This window comes from Paramacrobiotus metropolitanus, unplaced genomic scaffold, assembly GCF_019649055.1.
Source record: "Paramacrobiotus metropolitanus isolate TYO unplaced genomic scaffold, Prichtersi_v1.0 Parri_scaffold0000011, whole genome shotgun sequence".
NCBI classification, from domain to species: Eukaryota; Metazoa; Tardigrada; class Eutardigrada; order Parachela; family Macrobiotidae; genus Paramacrobiotus; species Paramacrobiotus metropolitanus.
The window spans coordinates 375,011-396,233 of record NW_026570231.1 but is presented as its reverse complement, the minus strand read 5'-3'; the positions used below and the strand labels follow the sequence as shown (position 1 = coordinate 396,233).

The 21,223-nt window shown below is 40.2% G+C and overlaps 2 protein-coding genes across 3 annotated transcripts; both read left to right on the top strand.

Moving 5' to 3' along the window:
- Positions 1–1,410: 1,410 nt before the first annotated feature.
- LOC129583515 (uncharacterized) lies at positions 1,411–6,178 on the top strand. Its single transcript, XM_055475326.1, has 8 exons — positions 1,411–1,970; positions 3,483–3,724; positions 3,890–4,036; positions 4,352–4,484; positions 4,558–4,658; positions 5,041–5,064; positions 5,126–5,287; positions 5,781–6,178. Exons 2-8 carry the CDS (start codon positions 3,500–3,502, stop codon positions 5,829–5,831), a joined length of 843 nt encoding a protein of 280 aa, XP_055331301.1. The 5' UTR covers positions 1,411–1,970; positions 3,483–3,499; the 3' UTR covers positions 5,832–6,178.
- Positions 6,179–6,809: 631 nt separating this feature from the next.
- LOC129583666 (uncharacterized) lies at positions 6,810–20,948 on the top strand. 2 transcript variants are annotated; one of them, XM_055475560.1, is made up of 10 exons: positions 6,810–7,378; positions 10,645–10,769; positions 10,876–11,372; positions 12,080–12,450; positions 13,646–13,819; positions 13,930–14,186; positions 14,311–15,048; positions 17,425–17,583; positions 18,545–18,821; positions 19,793–20,948. In XM_055475560.1, exons 2-10 carry the CDS (start codon positions 10,692–10,694, stop codon positions 20,638–20,640), a joined length of 3,399 nt encoding a protein of 1,132 aa, XP_055331535.1. In that variant the 5' UTR covers positions 6,810–7,378; positions 10,645–10,691; the 3' UTR covers positions 20,641–20,948. The 2 variants fall into 2 exon arrangements, with proteins under 2 accessions (XP_055331535.1, XP_055331536.1); XM_055475561.1 differs by lacking the exon at positions 6,810–7,378 and adding an exon at positions 9,819–10,000.
- The last annotated feature ends 275 nt before the right edge of the window (positions 20,949–21,223 follow it).

The following is a 21,223-nucleotide window of genomic DNA, read 5'->3' as shown; positions in this document are numbered from 1 at the left end:
GTGATAGCTGCGCTTATTCTTTTGGCGGACTGGCGATCTTTCTTTTCTGCGGCCACCTGTGGCCAAAAGCGCACAGTCGAATGAATGACCATAACTGGCAATATAACAAGGAGAATGGCGTCTAGAATAACAGTCGAATGGCAAGTGTAATAGGAAGCAGACCAAAATCTTGTGTACTCAGTGAGGACACCAAGCCATAACATCTCCCGCGAGACAAAGGGATAGGCCTAACACTGTTCTGTGAGCGCCAGTGGTCATTCTCCGCTCATATAACTGTGGCGGCACTGCAGGCGCAAAACTGAAGCATTCCGCGAAAGTGTAGAACAAAGAAAGTTCTTCGCCGAATACTGAGCAATTTCATAAATTTAATCTGTAAAATCTATAGCTAATTTAGAAAACCTAAGAAAATTCCCAGCTTTGATCAGTACGTGAAAAAAACATTTGCTAACAACTTTGTGGAGCGTTTTTATAGATTATTGTCTCCCAACCCCGTACATAAAAATGAAAGTGTCATTGGGTGTAAAAAAATGCAAATTTTAAACGCATTTTAAACTTTATTGAAAAAGCTCTTCACAAAGTTTTTCCTATTCCCGTGTACGCTGCTTTTGCGTTAAAATTAAATTTTTTTGAAAGCAATGAAATTTTTTATAACGGTTTAAAAAATCATAGTGAATAACCGCAGTTTTTTCGCTTAAACCATACAAACAATTTTTTTCTTTCATTGAATTGTGTAGTATAACCATTTTTTTTGTTATTAATTGCATCGGTTTTGTTATCAGCGTTTCCCGCATTGCGCGCAAGCGATTCTACCGCTCAGATAGCGAACACGGTAGAACTTCTTCTTAATTTTCATACTACTTTTGTGATACTTACTTGATCAATTTCACGATGCGAGTACTGGTGGTAATGAAAATCATTGAAAATCCTCAAATCCGGGATTCTCTAGTTATAGACACATATTATATATAATGGCGTATATACAATAATTAAGTTGCGACAACCATCGTTAAAAAAGGAAAAGTGGTTCGCGGTACTCGCGAGAAGGCTTCTAACGCTTCAAATGACATCATCATGTCGACCCTACAGCTTAAGCGTGCCTCTAAAACCGACAAGGAAAGAGAGAAAAAGGATTTCTGTCTACACGGCATCCCCCCGCTGGAGTAAACTGAGCACCAGACCCCTGACGACTACAGTAGGGATTTGAAGGCAACCATCGAATCCATCGGGATCTCTGTCAGATTCGTCTCAATTTATTCTGCTAAAAAGGGTCGTAAGAATAGTTTGTTCGCACGTGTTGGTTCTTACGCCAGTGAGTCTGAAAAAATGTTCACGGCAGACAACTGGCCCCCTAACATCGGGGTGCGTGAATGGCAGTTCACCCCTAAGGAGCAGTAGTTGCCGCTGTCTCGTTTGCATACTTAATCAAACTTCTGTTTTCTAGTACTTAGTTTGTACTTTCACGTGATACTTATTAAAGGTCCATTAAGTTGCGTATATACAATAATTAAAACTTTTAATCCATTGGTTCAACTACATCACTTCAACACATAATACACTGTAATCTTTCATAATAAAGATGTAATCTACAGTCTCAACCGACAACAGAGATAGACGGTCTGATTATACTGAACATCTCATCTAAATTAGCCGATGCTGGTGCTGTTCCCATGACGGAGGCCGCATTCCCGCGTTGAATTTCAATGCTGAACCTCTGGCGCAGATACTCAATCGCCCGTATCTCGCCCGTTTCTGCGCGTATCATCTGTCCGAGTTCGGTGACCATGCGAGAAGCGTCTGGTCCCAAAGGTCCGAGTGTTTCGACGCCTACTGCACGGAACATGTAGTCCTGTGTGATGTCACGATACTTCGCCACTTTATCCTGCTCTGCGCGCGCCGCGGCTGCTCCCGCTTGTTTCGATGTTGCCACGATGTGCGACAAGGCTACTGTGCACACACATGTAGCATCCCAGGTCAGCATCCCAGGTCAACATAATTAAAATAAAAACTGATAATCTTCTGTCTGAAAAAAATTTAGTTCCATTACTAATTTATGATAAGCTACTTATAGCCAGAACTCGTTTGAAGTGTAGCAGACTGTGATTTTCAGTAATGAGATTATCAGTGGACAGTGTTAGTGTGTATGAATAGTAATTGAAATTTTGAATATTTGTGACTTGTGAGCACACAATAATGTGCTTTTGAAGTTTGAAATTTTCAAAATTTTACTGTACATTTTAGTTTTTTTTGGTACGGAAATGCATTAAACATTAAAGTGATTAAATGTTCACGAGAAATCGACTTAAATCTGTCCTGTCTTGTGATTGTTTACTGATTAATAAGGCCTCGTCCCGCGTTCACAGCGAAGATTGTTGCGATACAGCAACTCCACCTCGCGAGGTGGCTTCGCGTACCGTATCTGTAGGAGTGGCCACTGGGTACAGCTACCTCGTGCGGTTGAGCAACCGTACCATAACGAGATTGCTTCGAATTCTAGACGACGCCTAAAAGTTTTTGATTCAGTACTTAGATTTGAGCACGGTTGCTTCCTAGTCGTACTGTAAATTTGTAAATTTCTTATCGTAATTTAGAAAATTAAATAGCAGCAGCTGAAGCAAAATGATTTGACAGGGGAGTCAAAACTTGACAGGGGGGCAACTGGCTTCCAGAACATCTAAAAAATTGACGGGGGGCAACCGGTTTCGAAAAACAGGGGGAGTCAAACTCCGAAAATTTGCCGGTTGACACCCCCCCTTTGACGCCCCTGGCCAGAAGAAATATTCTGTGTGGTTCGCAATTGTAGAACATTTTCAAATTGGTAACTGAAAAAATCAGTTATTATCTGATTTACCTTATTGCATTAGAGAGTTACCGTGAAACTTTAGTTACAATTAATTTTACAATGCATCAAAATAATTATTGCAGTACAGTACTCATTTTGCATTAATTTACAAAATTTTCGTATGAGATGCGATTATGATTCGTCTGCGAGTGCTGTAATGTACAGATACTGTACTGTGTCTGTACAATGTACAATACATAGGTATTCTTTCTTCTCAACAGTCAACACTCGTACAAAAATCGTTAATAATTATGTACTAGACCGGTGTACCTTTTCTATGGGATTATGCCGATTGCCGATACTGTATGCGTCACCTGATTTACGTAATAACAGCTTACAGGTACAGTATGTGTAATCCGAAAGAAATGATAACACTGATTGTGGCGTTTAAACCGCAGCTCACAAGTCAGTGCTATTGTGGTTTCGCTTGGATGATCATTAATTTTTTAGTTCTCAAGACGAACTGAAATTCTGATAATCGCAGTGAATAATTTCAAAATCGTTCTTGTCTTTCGTTGATTTGATTCCTTTTCGTCTAAAAGCCTTTTCGCGCACGAACTGGATACGGGCTGCTGCTGTGCACGAAATCTTAGAACGGACGAAAACGCAGTACTTTACCTGGTTTGAAATTCTGTCTATATAGTATAAGTTTTGTTAACCATGGACGCTGCGAAACATCCTCATGCTCCTCCCGAACCCGATGCTCGCCCTGTTTTTGAATCCTATCATTATCCTTCATCTCCAGCCACCATAGCGCCGTTTCCTCCAGGACACGTTCAGGTTCAGCATACCCAGCACGTTCACGCTCCTCCGGATTCGAAGAATTCGTATACTTATGAGAAGACTACCGTCGTCGAGGGGTCCGGATCCAAACAGTCTAAAACGGTAACGCTTCGTTATGCTGACTGTATTCTTAATGTGCACTTGTGCTGAGGTTGTGCTCACTGCTGAAAGGACATTTGTATGAGGGTTGTTGTGAAACGTGTTTAACGTGCAGAGATTCTGAAAATAATGGGACAATGATAATATTGATTTCTTGTTGTACCATAGGGAAGCGGGAAACTGTTTGGATCCATTTCAAAAGTTGGCTCGGATTTAGTGGCGAAGGGACTGGTCGCCACAAATAAAGCTGTAGACTTCGTGGCTGGGAAACTGGATGAAACTATCCAGAAACATTACGGAGGCAGTGCCGTTATGGTAAGCACTCGTACTGTTTTGCATTTCGTGGTTTAGATTGTTGCGGTTGGTGGTTATTCTTCAAATTATTTCGTGCTCGGAGTCTGGATACCGAAATTTTGCTTCTCCAGATTTTGATACAGTAATGTTGCTCTAGCCCATGACTGTTCCTGATTTTTGGATTTTAATTTTATTTTTGGCGTAATAAACGCGTGATTGTAAAATTTCGTAGATTTTAAAACTATTCTGTCACATTGTTTTGTCGCGCGCAGTAGTGCATGGATGGGCATTCCTTAGCGGCCGATAACCAACATCATTGCATGTTTTGCATTTCAGAATCTGTTCCAAACAGGAAATGTTGTGCAGCTTATATCCAAAACTACTGGCCGAACACTGGAGATTCTTCAGGCCCCTAACGGGCAGCTAGTGCTGGATTCCAATGGGCCTGACGATCCTCAAGCGTTTCATAGTGTGTACTTTCTTGTTTAAATACTTGTGGAAGTTTGAGTCGAGCTCCTTGATAAAATTTTGGTTTGCCTTAGCGCATTTCATCGTGAACCGAGAAGCCGACAATATTGTCACGCTGCATAACAACTACAACTATATTGCCATTGTCAACGGATATACCACTATACACCGAGCTGTAAGTACAATACATGTATCTGTATCATTGTATGCACCAACCATTAAATGTGTTCGCGTTTTTTTGTCTGGGCAATAGTACTGAACGCAGTCGATAATTGTTCTATTTTCTCTTTTTTTTAAACTGAGATTTACCATTTGCTGGTTTTCATCTAACTGGATTCATGATTGATAACGTACTTGCGTATGTTCCTTGCTGGTTAATTGTAACTGCCAACATGCAAGATGGGTGTTTTTTCGTATTTTGGATTTTGTAATTTTGACTTTCGTGATTTAGTGTGAGTATGATGTGGAGAAGCATCGCTTAAATAATGATAGACCATACCTGTGACTGATTTGTTTATTTTCAAACTGGTTACTTTAACTTCAACTTTTTTTAACAGGCGGAACAAGGCCACGTTACTTTGGTAAGTTTAAAATTATTATTTTGTTCATTCTGCTGGGCTTCCTTATAACGCCATGTTGCAGCATTGTCGTTTACGTCTGCATGAACCGTCGGATAAGTACGTCAGCCTGGAGTCGGTTCAGGAGAAGAATAACACAGTGGGAGTGACCGTGAATGGAGCACTGAAGTCTGCTCTCGCTACGCGACCAGGCGATAAGGATGCCTATTTCGCCATCCGCTTGATAGTACGTAGACATAAGGGGTAATTTTTCCAGATGAGGATCATAATTATAGTGATTTTGCTGCTGACGTGAGAGCTAATCGAGATCCAGCTGGGCATGGTTTAAAGTAATCTTTGGACTAAAAGGTTATCGAATGTTCATGGTCCTATTGGAACGCTGATTGATGGCTGTTGCCATTGTTTTGGATGAAACCTCTTTTGACAGATTTGTATGCAGCTAAAATTTTGTAGTTCAAATAAAATCACTCAAACTGAGCTTCAGTATGTATGCGCCTATGCGGTTCCTGTTTTATGATAATACGATGATTTATTTTTTATGTTTATTAAGGGATAACTCACCAGGCCGTAACTCTGGTGCAGAATTGAAGCGTCGGTTGAGTGCGTTTAGCGTTTTTAAATCAATTTTTTTCGGGGCTTCTCTTCAAAACATTTGTTGGTTACGTAACTTACTTTTTACCCAAAGCTGTTATTCTAAAGGTTTAATTTTCTTTTTGCAGTATTCGCCGCATGGTGCACCACCGACCGTTAATTCCAAGCAAAAGCAGTGATTTCTCCTTGGAAATTACTTTCAGTGGCAACTGCATACTATATAGTGATACAAACGTTTTATTAATTTGTCCGGGTTTTCTGCTGCCTTGTTTCCGAAATCGAAACTACAAAATCGTTGAAATCCGCCTTTGAATTTTTAATTCGTCCAGTTTGAGCTGTATAGTTATAAATTGCTTGAATATCGATTTTATTGGTGTCCAGTCTTTTTCTGTGCCATTATGCCTCTTTCATTTACATGATTTAGAAAGACTGCTGCAGTTTACTTGAACCTTTTCTAGGAATGTCCTTCATTCGCTTTTTTAAATGATGCTTGTATTTCGTTTTGATAAATTTGAATGCGAAAAGACGTACAGCATAATGACATCTTTTGCCCAAAAAAGTTCGCTATCTGACGTTGGTGGGGGTTCGAACTTCGAAAGGGTCAGTGTCGCTACATAGTCTGTGCTTTAAATTTGTGATGAGAAAAACAAAAATATTTACATATCAAATAGAAGCTGGCTGTATAAGAATGTCGAGGAAAGTAGAAACAAGGAAATATGAAATCCAAAAAAATGGGAGAAATGGTTGGGTTTGTTTAGGTGACAACATTGTTTGCAGTGACAACACGATATTTGATGGTAATGGATACAGTTTTCTGTCAGTTATCGCATTCGGGAATGGCTATTATTGTAACTACCGGATGACATGTTGGCATGGTTAGATAAAATTACCATAGCGAACAAACACTGGATGGTCCGATATAGGCCTGCAATCTCATTTCCCTTCAGCAACAAATTTAAACCAGCGACGACGGGCGTTGCCTGGGCGTAATGGTTCCCACGGGAAGAGAACTGCTTCTGGCCCGGGCTGCAGCGTTTATATTCTATCAAATTTGAGCGAGTCAGTGTGTGTTGGATTAAGAGGGATCTTTCCTCTGATTTATGATGGGTAGCGATTTGCAGTGATTTTTCCGGAGCTTTTCCGTTTGATTGTTCAGATAGTGTCGATCCGGTGCGTGGCTAGATTGTCTGCTGCGCTGATGGCAGCAGTGATGCAGTCCGGCTGTGCGTTTGCGTTATATACGTAGACGGCAAATTACAGTCGCTTTTCTTTTTTGGCAACTTCGTTTTGTATAGCGTCATCGATTGCCTGGACGCGGCCTCAGGCAGCCGGGATCAATGCCTGAGAGCTTTTGAACTTTGCGGACCCTTCCTGCGTGAGCTGGAATGATTATCTCTCCTGTTTTCCCCCCAATCAACAATATCAGCAAACCAACCATGTCAAGTTCTGCCCGCCGGTTACGACCGTTACGTTCCGGCTGTACTTTAAATGGGTACAAGTGTGTACCCAACGAAAATCGCTCTCTTGTCTGGGTTTTCTAGTTCCTTGGGCTCTTCTTTCAAGTGTTTGGATGTTTAAATGCAGAACGCGAGTTTTTCGACCCTTATATTTGAAAACCTTATACGCTGACTGCCGGTTCCATATGCTGCTTCGCTTGAATTCTGCAGTTTTTATCTCGCATCTCCTTCGACGAAAGCGTTTAATTACGCGATCTCAGTTCATCCAGGTAAAGAAATGTCAAATGTTTTAAGCATATAGTTCGAATAAAATTTGATTTTCTGGAAGTCCTGAAGTTTATTTCGACTTGTTCTACTAATGTCGCAAGCGTTCTTCTGCATGTGTGAACCGAGATCGTTGCTTTGAGTGTATGTATGTCGTATAACGGTTATGCCTATCCGTATTATGGAGTTATAACTCTATAGAGAAATCTAAATAAATTTTGACGTACTCCTACATGTACTATTGCATTAACGAGTATATAGTTCTGCTCTTGGTGTACATGTACATAGCTATATGCAGTACATCTTGTTAATTTTTGATTAAACATTTTTGTAAAACATTTTAAACTGGAAATGGCTTGACGTTTGCTTATCGTTAGAGGAATGGACTATCTTGCACCATTTTAAAAATATAATATCCGTGTCTTTGCACTACAGTTACGCGAATTATACCATAAGCAATAACATGTACGAATACAGTAATTATGTACGAAACTACGAATACGATAAGTACTTAAATTTATCTCGTTGCCATTTGTGCGCGGTATGCATTAGGATACGGTACATCTACGGTGTTTTCCATGCATGCAAGTCGTATGCACGGTACGCATGTTTCTGCTGTCAAGAACAGTTTCCGGTACGTCGCATAAATTTATTAGCATTTCCATACATCTCGTAATGTTCGACGGCAAAGTCCGGCAACATGAAACGTTATTTCCTTACAAGAGACGCGGTGTTGCAACCTTTATTAGCTTATTTCCAGTATAAAGCGTCGCCAGTGCTGTTGTCCGCCATAACAGTCCGGTTTAGAGTAATTAAAAGGGTTGTCCAAGGCCTTTCAAGTGTGCGTCATGCAAAAGTTTCGCAGATGGACTTACTACTGTTTTTGGTTGGATAATGCCAATGCTCGACATTTCGTGGTTGTTGATATACGCCTGTTGTACTCTGTACGTGGGGTATTATTAAACGACACCAACACTGCCACAAAGGCATTTGAAAAATAATGCGCGATTTGTGCGTTTTTCTATTTCCTTCCTTTTTAAAAAATGTCTAATAAAAAAATAAGTACTTGCGGGATCGCATGTCTTTAATATAATAAAAAATCCAAACTTTTATGGGAGCTCTTTCCTAGCTCTGTTTTTTTCTTATCTTTGATTTAATGCCAATGCATTACATTAAGCATATGATGCCAGCACGACGTACGCCCATTGCAGTCTTTCGTAGTTACATTAAGCAGAATAGTCAATTTTGGGAAGTTTTCTGCTCTATTTTTTCTTTGATCTAGTTTGCTCGAGCTTCTCATGCTCCGCTCTTTGCCTAAACATTAATTACAACTCCGCAACTACCCTATTTGTTGAGTGTAAAATTTTTCGCCGTTATAACGCAACAACGTTTTTGAAAAAAACTCGATAAAATAAAAATAATAAATGTTTTCAAGCGAAGACACAAAAAATTTGCTTAAATTGCATTGACACGTACATCTAAAGATTATGTTTTGGCACGCTGAATGTCACACAACAATTACACACTTTGCTATACAAAATGCTATGAATAAATAACTGATGGTTTTATATGTATTGCAGTCCTGAAAACTCTTTCCTGATAATGTTTTGTCATGGTTTTTTGTTATTGTCAATAAGAGTTACAGGCATAATCATAAAACACTGTTTGACGAGAAAGAGTGAGTACCTAGCTATAAAGTACCTGAGTGACTGAAGTGACGACATGAAAAAGTGGTCAGCAATACACCGCTTCGCAGCAGTCACAGCAATCTGCGACCTTCCATTAAAATGGTATGTCGAAGGTACCAATTTTTTTAAGTTTTCATCGTCTGATCGTTTTTATTTGCTTATTGCAACTGACTGCTCGAATCGCGGTGTGCTTCGAGTATGCGGTTATGCTTACGGCAGCTTTAACAAATGACCAAGCTATTAACTGACACTTCATAAAAGACGGAAAAAGCGGCACTTCATTGGTATACTTTGGTATTGCTTTATTAATAGCAGGCAGCACCTCTTTTCAGAATCTTCTTGCCCAAAGTCATCTTTTTAGCATTTCTCATTAGGCAGCTGTACGACTCGGATAAATATTTTTGACGGTCAAGTTTACCGCCGGTACCTTTTTAGTGTATTCACAGTTCGTAGTTTAGTACGCGCTGATCATTTGGAGTGTTGACAAAGTAATCACTCTGGTGCCGTATCCATCATAACCCACTACCTGACTTTAAGATGCTTTTGATAATACCGCGCTCGTTGGCATTTTGACATCACTACGGAAGTTAAGAGATAACAAAATAAAATATTTCATTTTTATGGAGTTTTTATATATCGGACTTATTGCATAACAATCTGATCCTTGCATTCACTTTCTGCGTAGCTAGCTAGGTTCGTATTGCATTTTTCTGCATCTCGCAATATGTATTGGAAATCTGTCGGCGAAATATAAAAACATTGTGCTCCTATCACGAATCATTATGGTATCTGTTTTTATATAGATCGATTTCGACAATATTAACTATGACGATTCTCCCTCCGCGCTCTCACGATATCCTGAATATTTTATTACTATTGAGTTCGTTAGAGTTATGGTGTGCATTTTCAGTGTCTGAATCGTAGTTGTAAGAGTGAGCGGTAAGTGAATTTTGTAATTTATGGATGTTTCCGTAGTTCCGGTGCAGTGAGTAAAGTGTTTTTCGGCAGATGTGAGAACATATACTGTATATCGGCTCACGCCATGCCCTACTTGTATGCTTAATCGCGCAGTTTGATGCCTATTCAATATCCTAATAAGTTTCGATCATTTTAATCTCCAGGTGTCATAAAGGTATGAATTAGGTGGTGCGATACATGAAATCGCTTACTGGTTCTTGACATTTACTAAGATGGTTTTTTTGTTCGGTGTTTCGCAGATACTCATGTTCCTTTGAGTGCTATCCTCAATCTGTTGTTGTCAGTCGGCATTTGCGAAGTGTAATTTTATCGTGCCTTCTGTGTATTCTATATAAGTTATTCATAAGGTTAATGGATCTCCATAAAAGTTGTTTACTACGATAAATTTAGCTGAGATCACTGTTAAACCGCAAGTTAGTTATTCATAGTGCGTATTTCGGTATTGTTAATTAATTGAATCAACGAACTGTGCTTGCTTCGCATATGCCTGGAATACTCGTACAATACATAGGACAAAGCTATTTTGTATTAACAATTAGACTTTGTATTAACAAAGGCAGATTTCGAATATTGCCCACAAACCGGAAACATTATCGTGATTGCAGAATTAAGTCCTACCGATGAATGGAATAGATGAAATTTGATCACCAGTATGGCTCTCTTGCGGTCAGAAATCGTGGTTGCCTGTCGGGATGCTAATTCCGCCTCATTAGACGAACTGGCTCAACAGGTAGAATTTAGTAAATTTGGATATTGGAAAATTATGAGCTTAACCTAACAGTACCGGCTCTTAATCCGGCCTGGTCAAACAGATTTTTATTTCTTTGTCTGTTTAGTTGAACCCAGTTTGCGGTGCCGCGGATCTTTGGCTGTCCAGTCAGCGTAATCCTAATGGACGTTTGGCATTACAACTACCGCTCGATCAGTATTCTGACGGGGAAGTGGACAGTATTAACGGCGACACGGTTGTCGATGGTCGTGTAAAAAAATCCACTAAACTCGAAGAAAGTCCGACAGATTCAGCTTTCCATTCGGATGACTTCAGTCCGGAGGGCAGTCGTTCTGAAGAACCAATTGACTTGTTTTCTCGACTCGTGGATTGCTGTACACCGAATCCGGACAGTGCATCGGATCCAGACAACGACTTTCTGAGATATAACGACGTGAGTGACTGTCTTTCAAAAGAAGAAACACATCACAGCAAGGATCAGGAAAATCAGTGGGAATATGACAACTGGCTGTGGGGACCTAATATCCGGAATGTGCACGTCAATCGGGTTCCAATGGTTATACCAGTACCAAGCGTTCCCATGAAGCCACGCCTTGGCTATCGGTAAGTGTCTCGGCTGCGCCATACAATTAGAAGCGCAGTATTTGCAATTTGCATGCACGCAGTTTTTTGCTACAAAGTAACTGTCCGGATTATACGGGCATTATTACATATTGCCAAAAAAAGAAATACCTATCAATACGAGCGACAAACCATGATTATAACGTTGCTATCTGATTTCCGCTACATGTGAACCTGCTATTACAGCTAGGCAGATAGCAACTTATCGTGCAACTTTATGTTCTGCTACGAAAAAACTGCAGTAAAATTATGATTCCCACACATTGGAATGGTCATAGAAAACATATTCACATCGTTCCTGGCTCGATAACTACCTTATTGTTAGGCGGAGGAGAGATACGATTCACATGCAACTTGAAGGGAAAGCATACCGTAATATCAGCGTGATTACCTGAGTCAGTACTTCTAATTTCTTCCTGCGATAGCTTTACAGTATGTGGAATTAAAATTAATATAAAACGGGAAAAATTAAAAGAAAGGAGAAAAATATTAGACGGCTTCTACAGAGTACTAAAATTTTTCTTTTGTTTCGTTAATAAACATAGCAAATGAAAGAAAAATAAAGTGTAAGGTGAATAGCATGAGCATCAGTACGAGTACTTATTATTACAGTTACTGGCATCGAGTTTTTTGTTTAGGATTTTTCAAAAGTATTGTTTCGTAAAATAATGTAAGGGATTATTCTGTAGGGATATGGACGCAATGTCGGATCTCTCTGATGGATGTTCCATAGTATCTTCCGAGTCAAGCCTGATTTGTCATTCCGAAAACATGGCCCTCCATGAGCTTGCCTTTCTTATGGAACTGACCGACTGTACGGTTGGTGTTGGGAAAGTGGCTCGCTTCAGTTGTCAATTGATGGGACGAAGTGCCTTAGCAGTATCCTGGTTTCATGGGAAAAAAAGTGTGGACAATACCGGTCGCTATCGGACATACCGACAGGGAACCAAGCACACTCTGGAAATTTACTTCACCTCGTTCGCTGATTCAGCTACCGTCCGCTGTGTTGCCTACACCGAAGATGTGGTTACGGAAAGTAGAGCCCAGCTACGGGTGCGAGGTATGTTAAAATGACGTCTGTGTTAGAGATAAACAAATGCATATATGTAGCGTAACCCAACATCATCGCAACATGCAGAACTGAATGGACATCGGGTATAATCCTGGTCGCGTTCATTTAAAAATAATGAAAAGGCAAATAAAATCGATTAAATACTAAAACCGTTTGGTTGATCAAAATATTTAAACCAACCTTGGACCATCTTACAGTGTGGTAAAACAAATGATAAAAGAAAAATTAAAAGTTTTTTTAATTGTAGGTTTAAGATTGCCTGTACTTGCTGCAAAGAATAAAACATACACTACTCTGCATATAATTATAAATATGCAGAGAAATTATAAACGTGTGCGTTTACATTTGCATTTAGAACTCGCACACGGGGAAAAACGAGCTTAAAGCAAATTTTTAAAAGAAATAACTGATAATAATCAGCGCCGGTATAGTAAATATTCTATTGTTAAGTTTGGCATACGCTTACATTAATTAAATGCCTAGCATTTCTTCTAGACTTGCGCAAGTCTAGAAGAAATGCCGTCCTGCATGCAGGACGGATCAGCTAATGTATCACAGTATCTGTTGGGTTACTCTTATAATCTAATTCAACGAGACTGGAAGTTTTATGCTTGTAAACGCAAGAGGCTGAGGTTTATCATTTTAAACAAAGAGGCGCTGTAAAATCGCGCTCAACCATTCACAGTAACGTAAAAAATGGATCGTAGAAAGCGAAGCTAATGAACTAATTGTAATCTTGTAACACCCTGGCAAACCCTGTTAAAATTTTATGCAAGCTATTGACATCGATTTCATTGCGTCAAACCGCTGTTTTGTCGAAAGTGGCATTTGTAACAGTAAATCTTTTGGATGTGGGTTTATGTTGTGAAAGAATTCTTATGTTTTGTTTATATGCTTTTGTTTCTAAGACTCCATAGCATTTTGCGGCAGTGTAATGTAAATGTACTACATACCGGTATTGTTTTACTATCTGCTTGTGTTGCACAATGTATGATAGATCTATACATACAAATGTCCGCACAAGCTTAATTGCACCTTGCTAGACATAGTTATCAGGTCGAATATTAATACATAATCAGTTATCGTGAGGTTGCTTATAAAAGGTTAAATATGTATGTACCAAGTAGTATTACATTAATTATCGTTTAGTCGAAATAAAAGTTCCTTGGTTTTGTCAATTTAGAATCTCGTCTGCATCCCAGATCTCCTGAATTCGTTTTCTGCCTCGAACCATTGGAGATTATCCGTGGAGACGACGCCGAACTGAGTTGTCGCGTGCGTGGACATCCGGTTCCTATCCTAACATTTTTCGTGGATGGCCGAAAAATATCCCCTATGGATTCTGGTTTTGAGATAGGTCATTCATAAATGCTATGTTGTAATAAAACAGGCGTAAAGCGCAAGTCTTCTGCGGTTTTGTTTCACGTAAATCGAATTCGATCACCAACAGCTTAATTTCATTCACAGAGCATATTGGCAACGAAGAATGGTTGCTGCTTATTGACGGAAGTCGCCTGCTCAGCTCCTGCAATATCCGCTGTTTGGCCACAAATCCATTGGGTGAAACGACATGTTCAGCATCCGTCATTGTCCTGTCGTCTAATGAATTAGCCAACAATCGCTTGTCAGTGGATGGAAGATTGAAAAATCTCGATAGAAAGCTGGCCCACACTAAGGAGCAGATATTGAATAACGCTGAAGAGATGCTGAATAATGCTACACAGGTATTTAGCCGAAATTAGCATTTTATCCTCCCCCTCAACGAACGCGCAAGTGGTGCCTTGAGATAATCCGTACATTTTTTATATCTCCATTTCCATAATATAATGTCGCTAGTATATTTTACAGATGTCGTCGCTTGAGCGGCAGCTAGCCATCGTCGATGAATATCTTGACCGTATCGAAAGCAAATTTCGAAAAAGTAAATTCACTCGAGTGGACAGTAATCCCCGTGCGGCACCGGTGGGGAGTCCCGCACATTTGAGTGTTATTGAGGTATCGTATCCTGACACTTCGCCACAGCAGCACACGCCGCAACGAACATCTTATCCGTGTCCAAGTGAATGCCGTACGGATGATAATCCTCCTAATCGACACTCGGTTAGCATCACCGTCCTGTCCAGACAAATCAATTCGGAAAAAATCAACGTGGTGTTTAAAAAATCATTCGGCCAGTCGGATAGTGAAAACAGTTATCAACCGGAAACTATTAGTTTTGATACGTACTGTCCGAAGCCGCCGTCGCCACCGACGACTGATGTGGAGTGCCGAGAATCAGTTGCTAGCCGGGAGAAGACCAAATGGACAAAAGCTATTGTGATGGATGAAAATAATAATCCGTATTCGGGCGTCAATTTGAGCCGCCGCTTGGACAACCGGTCGAGGACGCTCGATGCCGTATTGGCAAATGGATTAAGAGATTTTTCTGAAGAAGATCCCGGTGTTGCAACAAATGAATATTTGGGGAAAGGAGCGTACTATAATGGGAATATTACCTATGCTACAGCCAATGAGAGTAGCAGAAGTGTATTGACGGGACGATCCGGAAACGCGCTTGTCCCACCAAGCAGTGTCATTGACGAAAAGGTATGTACCCTGTGACTGCTCGTTTTGGTGGCTTGCAGTTTCCTGAGGAAACTTATTGTGTCGGGCAGCTTCGATCTGTGCTTCACTGGCTAAAGTATCAAAGTTTTTTGGCACCAATAAGTTAACTTGTAATAGATGTAATATCTGCGCTGGATTCATGAAATAACTTTGTTCTAATATACTACTGACTGTTTTTGCTGCAAGATGTTTACCAAGTATGAAATAGTCAACATAATAATTACTGTATTTTGTTAGTATATTAGTTTAGATACTCTAATCAGTACACTAGTTCAGCTAATTTTAAATTCGGTGGTAGGCGCGGTAGCCGCAAAGCAGTGTGATCAGTGTAGCGAATAAAATCTATGAAAAACTTATTGTATACCAGCCTTTTTTTCGCTATGTTGGTTTTTATTGATGAGCGAATACAAACATATCTAACAGCCACAAAAGAAACATTACATTACAAATTTAACAAACAGCGGAAACAGGCGGCCGAATTACAGAAAACATTTGATCTAAATTAATTAGCCGAGGCTGGTGCCGTTCCCAGGATGGATGTCGCGTTTCCCCGTTGACCAGCCTTTGCAAATATGTACTCGTAGTCTATAAGTTAATAACAGGCTTTGCCGCTTTTGCACGCACGATTTTTTAAACGATGTACAGTGTTTAGAAGAAACTGCGGCATTGTTAAGAATCCGAGTTTAAGAACAGCACATACGCACAGAAATCTTAAAGAACATTCCGTAATGTATCTGGATCGCGGAAGGTATGATTTTTGCGGTGTTCGGTGTCATTAACATTAAATATTCAAAAAAGTACTGTCCAAAGTTTGTATTCGAAATGCGTTGAATAAGTAATTTAATTTTACTGTGTGCCCGTCGTGCAAGATCCATCTTAACATCTCAAATGTAACTGTAGATATGTACACCGCCGCTGTTCATTGATGATTAGAATCAAAATGCATTTAAAAGCATTGTGAGTTGTTCTAACAATAAGTAAAATATCGATATCGATGTTTATCAGGCGGTAGCCCATGTGTACGAATATGTCCGAAATGGCATAAACAGTTCAGTTGAATTGAAAAACAACAACTGACAACACTGAGCGTTTAGTCTAGTTCGCTGCCTTGTTTACTGTTGTGTCTGCGCACAACGAAAGACGTCAACTTGTTTGGGAAGAATTATCTGTGCTACGGACTTGCTTCATTAACGAAATTATCAGGCATTTTAGTACGCGTGTTGTGTACACTGTACAGTGCGCTCGCAGGTGGCTGCTAAGGATGTGCGTGTACATTTGACCATGTGCCGTTCCACTAACTGTTGACCACCTAAAATAACGCATACGTTTAAGGCCATAAACAACGTTTTTTATTGTCAATTAATTACTGATTGGAAATTACTTAATCGCAGTGCGCATAATTTGCCAATCCAGAGGCAGTTCATCTGCCTAATGGTTGCTTATGGGAACTTATAACTGCCTTGCATACACGATACACCGAACTTACATCTGGGGACTAGGAATCGCATTGCGTTAAATGCCGGATAAATATTTATATACTGGTTCGTGTTTTTAGTCGTCGTTTATAACATTTGAATAGATATTTTGATTATTTTGCTTGGTGTTATCGCGCTCAAAGGTTTGTACGGTTTTTTTGTACGTTCAGTTACATTTTAAGGCAGACCTATAAGAATGTAATTGTATTTAATCGTCCCTGTGCTGCAGCATGGTGAAGTACCGGTAGAAAACGCGCTATTATTATTGCTAAAGAAAAGTAAAGTGTACACGATAACATTAAATTTATCACCTTACACGTTTTCGGTGAATCTAATTCTTGCGCTCACATGAAATGGCAACATAAACGGAAGTCAATGCATTTTTGTTGCTTTATGGAAACGGAAACCCGAAATCTTAATTTTTTAGTTATTATGCGAATATATGAGGTATTTGTATTTGATGCAGCATATGCTGACTGCTCTTGCTGTTTTAATTTTTATTGCACAAAAATTAAATTCTTTTACCGCACTTTGCGGATAGAACGGGAGGCACTTAAAGCCTGCAGCCTGTAAGCTTGTGCGGCATTTTTCACCTATATTGCTGCCATCGATTCATGTCAGATTTAAATTTGTGTGTACAATTACAATTACGCGCACAAATTACTCGCAGAAAGATAAGCGCAATTCAGCATACGATACGAATTCTATGCGCTCGTGACGAAGGAATATAAAAACCGTTGTAGTGAATTTATATGCTATCATTTCGATATGATGAGATTATACTTTACTATTATCGTTTTGACCTTCATACGGCGGGATTAATACAGTGGCGATTGTTAGCGAACATGATATTTCTGAATAGATAATTATTTGTCTCGAACAGGTAAATCGCACAGCCGACCGGCTACAACAGTTGGACAGCCGTATTGATATTTTAAGCAGGGAACTAAAGGAGGTTCAGCAGTGCACTCCAAGCGATTTAAAACGGCTAGAGTCTGCCGTTATCCTAACAGCATCGGAAATCCATGCCACTGAACGATCGGTGAGTTTTTCGAAAAAGTTTTGAGGAGTCACTGCTTTTTTGCTTTTTTGTTGGTGAAAGTGCAGTCAAAACCGTAACGTAGTTTCCCTCATGGAGCTTTGTTTTGTATTTGTAAGTAATTATTTAGTTTTAGTTTATTAGCTTTCTGAGCACCAACAGTGTTTTATTACTGCACGGAAACATTTTGATAGCTCCATTCAGCTGCTGAGTATTTATTCTACGGTTCTCCCGAACACACTAATCGGGTCGTGCAGCATTCCAGTAACTGAACAATTAAATAACTAAGTAAATTAAATTTTAATAACTAACTCTGATGACGTTTTGCCCTAGTTTTACTCGATTCAACGTCCAAATATTTGTAGTGCAATAAAAACCTGTTTACCAAAAATATTCCATGCCCAAGAAAATTAATTTTTAAATGTTAATATCGGCACTAATAAACTATATCGAAACCGGCTCTTGTTACAATTTGTACACGTTTTGTAAATCTGCTTGGCGATTGATCAGGACTAATTAGAGAAACAAATGCATCTGAGCTGGTATACAACGCGATCTAGTTTATTGTCTAGCAGAAATCGTTTTTTAGTATTTCATCCAATTAAGCGCTAGCTAAACAGGTGATAAAACAGTTAAGCTGCCCGAAATAATGAGCGGTCATCTCAGCAGTAATATATGTAAACCGAGGTTGCTGACCGTGAAATCGGAGCAGATGTAGACGCCGGGCCGGGCTTGTTCAGGTTTGGGGGTCGACCTTATCGTGAGGATGTTACCAGTGCGAGTTTGTTGCTGATGTTTTGATGTGTTGGCGTGTAATTTCAACTGTTGTCCACTTTGTTCAGACAATGTGCTTCCTCTATCAGTTAGGCGCACTATGACTTTTTAGACCCAGCAGGCGGCATTCCTTGTCGGCTGCAGCCATGTGTGGAAGTATTACAAATCAGTGTTTTGTCTGTTGTTTTAGACTAAGCAGGTCGAATCGTTAGTGACTCGATTGTACGTCCAGCAGGATTTCATCCCACAACGTCCTTTAGTATCGCCCGATAGCAGAAAGCCCACCTCGCTCCCGGCTTCTGGAATATCCCTTCCTGTTGTTCAGCAGTCAACCGTGGTTACATATGCCAATATGACTTCCACACCCCAAGACTTCCCGCAGGATGGACCATCCGTTAAATCACTGATGTCACGTTTTCAGAATGACAAGCCCAAGCCAAGCGAAAATGGTCAGCCACGCCGCTTGAGTAAGTCGTCTGTAGGCATAATTACAATATAGCCGGGTACGTACATCGGTACATGTACGAGTAGTTAATAAACTTGTTAATTGTAAATTAAAGTTGAGTGATATAAGCATACCTTGCGCGCATACCTTTTAGTTTGATGCGTATATGTGGTTCTAGCAGAACTTGGGCGTTTATAAATCTATAGACTTAATTCTAATTAACGAGATTACATCGTCTGCTGTTTTCGGTACTGTCTGCATCTGAAGCATTGTTTTTCAATACGTATTCCCACAAGGAATCTAATAAAGATTTTCACAGTCAAGATAATCTTTCGTTTGTACATTTCTTTGTATCCGAGCCTTGCAATCATCACTAAAGATTTTTCTACGGCGACGTACTTAATTTGTTATAAGACATATGTGTACTTTTATGTTACTAAGTGTTAAATATTTTCTATATATTTTTATTACCGCTTCCATGTTAGGCTTTAATTGGTTGTATCGCTCAGTTTCCTCCATATGTGTTATGATTGGGCGACCGCGTTTTGTCTCGCGGTATCCGGAAGCTGACTACCGGTAGACGAAGGTCTATCTCGTGTTTCATACCTCGTTGAACTTCTCATGCGTAATCGAACATTGATCTGCTAATTAAGCAGTCTGATTTTACCAATCAAGCGGAAAGGCCATCCATCTACAACTGTACTGTACACGTTCAACCGGCTAGAGCGTGATGTTGCTCGATATGTAAATTAACTAAACTGTAACAATTTTTCTTCGTTATCTGTTACCGACGATAACTGGCATTAATATTCCCTTTTCGCAAATTTCGCATGAGCGAACACGTTAAACTATTCATTTGGAATTTCGGAGTTGCTGCTTACGAGTAGATTACAAAGACAGACATCTGAAATGATATTTTGTACTGTAATAGTATATACACTGTTGCGTTTTACCCACACAAACCTTTCAAATTTCATTTATCTGTTTGTATAGGTGGAGCGTTTTCCGAAGAAAGTTCGGACAGCGCCATCACGCCCAGTCCCGACAAAGACCGCAAGCCGTTGCCGGTGTTCAATAAGGCCAAATTCCAGGAGAATGTGGCGGCTAATCGGGCACTACCCCGGCCGAAGATCCACGCCAGTCTGACTGCTCGTAGTCTGTCGAGAGAAATGCGTGAGCAGCTACGCATCTCCCGTCCACAAATCGGGGCTTTCCGGTCCAACATAATGACGTCGGAGCATGGAGAATACGACCCCGAGCGCGCAGCGAAGGCTAAGGAATTATTTCTGGCTGAAGGTGGTACACCGAATGGCAATAATCGCACCGCCGACGTCCAGAACGAATCCGGTGTCAGCTATGAAAAGGTCGTGCGACCCAACCGTTTCCGCCAAGATCCCTTCATGGAAGCGCATGAAGAACAATACGAAACTGTACAGGAAAACCATGATGAATTTAAGAACAGTGTAAATGAAGACTCAGGAATTCATGAAGTGGAAAGCATGCCACTGAAACACAATGGACATTATCACGTGGCGGAGGAGGAGAGAGTGATTCGCAGCGATGACTCGCTGGACGAAGAGACGGAGCATCATGATTCGACATCCGACCAGCATGAGCGCAGCAGTGCACATGAAAATGAATTGTCGGAAGATGAGCCCGAAATGCCGGAAAATCATCACCATAACGGTGAGCAATTGACCAATGGTAACGATCACCCGGCGACGGAGGAAGAAAGCAGTGGTCATGTTGAGCACACGGATGCCGACCAGAAGACCTCCCCGGAGGAGAATGGCGAGGACATTCCGCTCAGTCAAGCACCAGACTGGGATCTACTGATTTGAAATATTAGACATAATCGCTGATTTGCTGCACGCGTTGCTGTTTGTGGACCGGAAATGAGCACCGGTCGCGCTTGATATCGACAATTGTCATTTTTATGACAGCGTCCTCTTTTCACCTGTATGTGACCTTTAATGGCTACATGTTTTTGACAGTTGCAAGTACCCGGTTGTCCTACATTATTCACTCACGTTGTTTTGCCTTGCATTATGCACTTGAGCGTACCATAATTGCGATTGTGAAGGTTTTTAGGTTGGTTTTCAATGGCGTTGGACAAGGATGGTTTGGATATACTGCAGATATACGTATACATATCTTCCGTTATGTACTGTAGATGACGCATATGTTGCTTGCGCTGTGAGCTTTCAAAAAATTTTAACAGTTTATCAGAGCATGTAAGTTTGTTCGATTTGATACATATTTCTGAGTGCGAGTAGTAAAACAAGAAATTACTTTGTGTATTTGTTTATACAATGTTCATAGAATCAATTGCTCAAACGATTCACCTACAGAGTACTATTCCGTCGAAATGTATAATGTTGTTTCATGCAAAATCTTATTTTACTGACCCATGCATACTGCACG